This window comes from Morone saxatilis, unplaced genomic scaffold (genome assembly GCF_004916995.1).
Source record: "Morone saxatilis isolate NCDOM2014 unplaced genomic scaffold, NCSU_SB_2.0 Contig14, whole genome shotgun sequence".
Lineage (NCBI taxonomy): Eukaryota > Metazoa > Chordata > Actinopteri > Moronidae > Morone > Morone saxatilis.
In genome coordinates this window covers 20,289,690-20,295,186 of record NW_023339696.1, presented here as the reverse complement: position 1 = coordinate 20,295,186, position 5,497 = coordinate 20,289,690, and the positions used below count along the sequence as shown (strand labels likewise).

Here is a 5,497-nt window from a genome sequence, read left to right as displayed (position 1 = left end):
TACTTCTTATCAATATTACTTTTATCTTGTCTTTATTTCTATATATGATGTTGGTCTTTGGAGTAAAACAGGTGAAACAATCTCTTAAAATAAAAACCCATGTAAACCTGAGTGGTTTTATTTTGAAGCTCGTCACCAGATATACTGCGTTCGTTGCCGTTGAGCGAGTCCGGTGGTTTTATTTTGAAGGTTGTAACCGGATGTACTGTAGCCGGTGAGGTTTTCGGTGTGTTGTTTTTTTTTTGCTGCACTGACACAGCGGGCTGGTTGGTTTATCGTTCCCCTCAGACGTGACAGACCTGCGTTATTTATACACACCGAAATCACCGGTACAAATGTCGGATTTCGAGGAATTTGAGAAACAGCTGAGCGAGAATCGACAAGGTAAGAATGAACGGCCCCGGCTGAAGCTAGCAGAGCAACGCTGCTGATAGTGCGTAATGTTAACGACGCTATTTTATGAATGAATAACCCGACGGCAACTTTAACGGGTAGTTTCACGAGCTATGACTCAGCTTGTTTTCCTTGTTGTTCATATTAGCAGAATTAATAATTATTAATCATTGTCCCGGTGATTTTACCCTCATCCTACCGTCGCTGTTAAATCTTCATACACTTAGTGAACGCAGTCTGGTTACCGGTGAGTTTCACTGGGAACTTAACCTGCGCGAGACAGCCAGGCACCAAACTCCATTCAGATATTTCACATTTCTAAATGTTATTCTCTCCTGTGAAGACATATGAAGGCAGAAACTGCTCAACTAGACATTTTCTGATTCATTATTATGTACTTTTCAATACGGCACACATTATTAATTGTTGCAGCGCGTTATTATTAAAATTAATGCAGGAATATCACAGCACAGCAACTTATTTGCTCTACTGAATGATATATAATTATGATATATGAATTCATTAAATATATAATGCATAAAACTAAAAAGTTCTGCAATTACCTTTTGCAAACTGAACCCATGTATTAATATTTTCTTGTTCCATCTGTTCCAGTGTGAGGATTTACTGCTTTAATAAAAACTGAAAAATAAAAAGTGGCATCCATTATTCGTTGTTGCAACACATTATTATTAAAATATACAAAATCTCACAACAAAACCAGACTCAGAATCACTTTTATTGGCACACATACACAGAATAAGCATAAATAAATAAACAACAAGCTCAACAAAATAGATATAAACTAGTATGTACAGTTATAAACAAACAAAAACAATAACATTTGTAGAAAATAGTGCAAATGATGCTGAAATATATATTAATGTGCAGGTATTTGTCAGTACATGAGGCAGGAGAATATAAAAGTATATACAGTATATATAACTACGGTGCTCTGTAGCGCCAACCAGAGGGAAAACAGCTCAACTGCTCCACTGGATGATATTTAATTATGATATATAATTAATTAAATATATGATACTGATAATAATAATAAAGCTTGTTCATGTAGCTCGCCTGAAAATGAAAAGTTTTACAATCATGAGACAACTTTATTAGTCAATCATCAGAATAGAAATAGGTAATAAATTAATAACTTTATTGTTCTCGTGTGAGAAAATCCTGCTTTAATAAAAACAGCATCCATAGTTAATGAAATTAATACAAAATCTCACAATGAAACAACATTAATAACGTCTCAGCTCTACTTATTAATACATCTAATAATAATCTTCTCCAGTGTGAGAAAATCCTGCTTTACTTTACAATAAAAACTGATTAAAGTATATTTTAATTCCCATTTAAACACGTCACTCTGGGTTTTAGGAAGCCGTGATGGGGATTTCTTTCACTATTCTCCAACATTTTAACAACTAAAACATTAGTTTATTAATAATTAAAACTCCTGTCAGATGAACTGATGAAGGAAATAAAGAACAAACTCGAGTACGGGGAGTGAAAGCAGTCTGAAGTGACATTCAACACAAAGAAGGTTCCCAGCCACGGAAGAAAGGAAGAAAGTAATAGAAAAGGAGGTATTAAAGAATAAAAGAACACATCTATAAGTTGACATTTAGTCCGCGTCGAGCCACCAGGTGGATCAGAACCGCACGGAAACCTCCATCGATCCGTTAAAAGGTCTTCCGTCATGTCCCCCCTCTCTCCGAGAAGAAAAGGCCACATTAAACCGTCATGAAGGAGGAACAGGATGCAGTGGTTTCTCCTGGAGGCTGGAGGGCGGCAGAGCTTGTAATTAATGTATAATTAATATATAATTAATATGTAATTAATACAGAACAGACACTTCTGTACAGAAAAAATGTAATTACCTGCAGCGAGTGAAGAACATCGGCGCTGGTAATTAAAGCGGGAGAGATTTGAGTGGGTATAAAAGAGGAATCAGAGAGGTGAAGTATTTATTAGGTAATTAAGCCGTTGTTATTTATAGGATTAATTATATGTGCCAGTTCCACCTCCTGGACACTGCCAGTGTGCCCTTGAGCAAGGCACCAACCCCTACCTGCTGCTGGAGGGCAGCTACATGGCGGCTCATCACTCCACCGTCTCTACGTTTGTCTATCAGCCCGTGTGTGATTGTATTCAGTTCTAGTTGAACCTTTGTAAGAACATTATTTTCACAATCGGGTTCGTTAGTAAATCCGTTTTTACACACGAGGAATCTGCATTGCTGCCTTTTTAAATATAAATAAAGACAGATAAAGATCTAAAGCTGTACAAGAATGATGTTTAATCAATAATCAATAAATAAATTGTCAGAAAAAAGGGGAAAATGACCTGTTACGACTTCTAAAGCTCGAGGAGAGAGATTTAATCTCACTGCTACATTAAATAAAGCAAAGTGCTCAGAACCTTTATTTAAGTATTTAACACTTTCCAACAAAATGAATGAGAGTAATTAATGAAACAGAGTGTTTAAAGTCTGAAGTTTATTTATTTAAGAAGAGAATTAACACTTTTCGTTATGTAAATGTTTGTCTTTTAATTCAGTATATATCAGTAATATATGTTAAATATAGTCATATACTAATATGTCAGTTGCAGCTCTCACACTTTATTATTTATACATTAGTCGTATTATTATTATTATTATTATTTATTATCATTATGTATACACTAGTCATATTATTATTTATAAATATGTATTATTATTTATAAATATGTATTATTATTATTATTTATACAATAGTCGTATTATTATTATTATTTATGATTATTATTGTTAGTATTTTATTGTAGTAATCATTTCGTGCTGTGCAGAGAGAGAAAGAGAGAGACACAAGAAGAGGAGTCGCAGTGGTTCTCCGGGTCGAGGCGACAAACATCGCAGCTGGAGCAAAGACCGAGGCAGCCGCAGCCGGGAGAAGAGGAGCCGCAGCCGAGACCGGAAGAGCCGGGACCGCCGGAGCTCCTCCCGGGACCACAAGAAGCACAGGTCAGTGGGTGAAAGCTGCTGCTCCAGAACCAGAACCAGAACCAGCTCTCTGCTGCTCCAGAACCAGAACCAGCTCTCTGTTGCACCAGAACCAGAACCAGTCCAGTATTTACCCTCTTTCAGCTGATATTTTCGTCTCTTTAGCGGCTCCATGTTTCACTGCCTGAAGCTTTTATTTTGTAATTTCTCTGCATCCAGTCACTCTCCGAGGCGAACGAGGAAGAAAAGGACGTGCAAATACTGGGACGTTCCTCCTCCGGGCTTCGAACACATCACACCAATGCAATATAAAGCTATGCAAGGTTCGTTTCATGTTCTGTGTGCTGGTTCCGTCCCGCAGACGTCTCTCAGGAGTGTTGTTGTGTTGTTGAGTATTCCTGAGGTCTGTTAGTATAAAGCCAGTTCTCAGAACTACAGAACCTCCTTTACAAACGTCACGTTTTTAACTTTCATTCAGCATTAAAGTGATCTGTTGGAAGTGCTAATAGCTAATTCGGCATACTTTGTATCACTTAGTTACTCAAAACATGTAATCTATTACTCATTACTGTTTTAATAAGTAATATTATTACTTTACTTATTACTCCCTGCTAACAGTAATTACTTACACTGCTAGTTATATCACTTTTCTGCTACTTTCTCCCCAAAATTTAGACTTAAAATGATTAAAATCCAGTTTAGTTCGTGAAAATTAAAGTAATCGAGTATTTCCAGCCTCTGAATGTTTCTTCCTCGATTACAGAAATTATTCCAACGATCTGATTGGATTCTAAATTACAAAAGTAAGGTTGTAACTAATTACTTTTTGGGGGAATAACTGTAATATCATTACTAAAATGTATCAGAAGTTACACTACAAGTTACTGGGGAGAGTATTATTATTATTACTAGTAATGAGTTACTGCACAATACTGCTTTTAATGGTGCCAAATACAGACAAAAAGTGTAACCCATGGCAACAGTTTACATTCCCAAAAAGCCCCGAAATGATGGGAACTGTTGCAATAAGCGATTAAATCCATTAATATTAACCATAAAGTCATAAAACTGTTGTTGGCAGTTTGTAGGTGAAGATCCTTACGTGTTCTCTCCTTCAGCGGCCGGGCAGATACCAACAATAGCTCTGCTGGCGACGTCCACCACCACTGGAGTGGCTGCGGCTCCGACACAAGTGCCCATAGTTGGCAGTCAGATGACGAGACAAGCCCGACGCCTCTATGTGGGGAATATTCCCTTCGGAGTCACTGAGGTAAACCGTCTCCGGTTGCTCTTTGACCTCCCGTCTGGCGCCGATTCAGCCGCTGTGTTTGTTTCCAGCAACGGTGTTTGTTGTCTTCCTCCTCAGGAGTCCATGGCGGAGTTCTTCAACGCTCAGATGAGACTCGCAGGTCTTTCACAAGCCCCGAGCAACCCTGTACTCGCCGTGCAGATCAATCAGGATAAAAACTTTGCTTTCCTAGAGGTTTGTGCTGCAGTCTCAAAACAATATGCTCCGTCACAAAGTCTTTAAAGATTAATACTTATTGTCTTTTTTGCCCAGAGTTACATGCAAAGATTGATATCTCTCTCAATGTCCGTCTGTCTGTGAAGCTGGTTAGCTTAGCTTAGCATAAAGACTGGAAACAGAGGGAAACAGCTAGCCTGACTCTGTGCAAAGGTAACAAATAAAATCCACCTACAAATAAACTTTTAAAGTTAAACAGACAAATATGATTACAGGATTTCTGTTGGATCTGATATAAGTTTATAGATATTTAACACACACATGCAGACAAAGTAGAAACCTTTCTCTGACTTTACTATAAGTGTGCGTTGTGTTCCTGTGACGACGACCTGCAGCAGAAGTCTCAACATGATTTTTGCTTTTCCAGTTCCGGTCTGTGGACGAGACGACGCAGGCCATGGCCTTCGATGGAATCATTTTCCAGGGTCAGTCGCTGAAGATCAGAAGACCTCACGACTATCGGCCTTTACCCGGAATCTCAGAGCAGCCCGCCTTCCACGTCCCGGGTCTGTTACCGAGCAGCACCGACACATTATATACCGTAAAGCTTCTAATAATAGACCCGGGCGTTTATTTGCTTAAATCAC

The 5,497-nt window shown here is 38.3% G+C and overlaps 1 protein-coding gene across 1 annotated transcript; it reads left to right on the top strand.

Annotated features, from left to right (window-relative positions):
- Positions 1–207: 207 nt before the first annotated feature.
- On the top strand, positions 208–5,493 carry LOC118323220 (splicing factor U2AF 65 kDa subunit-like; the record flags this gene model as incomplete). Its single annotated transcript, XM_035655156.1, has 6 exons — positions 208–384; positions 3,232–3,406; positions 3,605–3,708; positions 4,504–4,655; positions 4,752–4,868; positions 5,278–5,493. Coding segments are annotated over exons 1-6 (813 nt in total), but the record flags the coding sequence as incomplete, so codon positions are not given.
- Between the last annotated feature and the right edge of the window lie 4 nt (positions 5,494–5,497).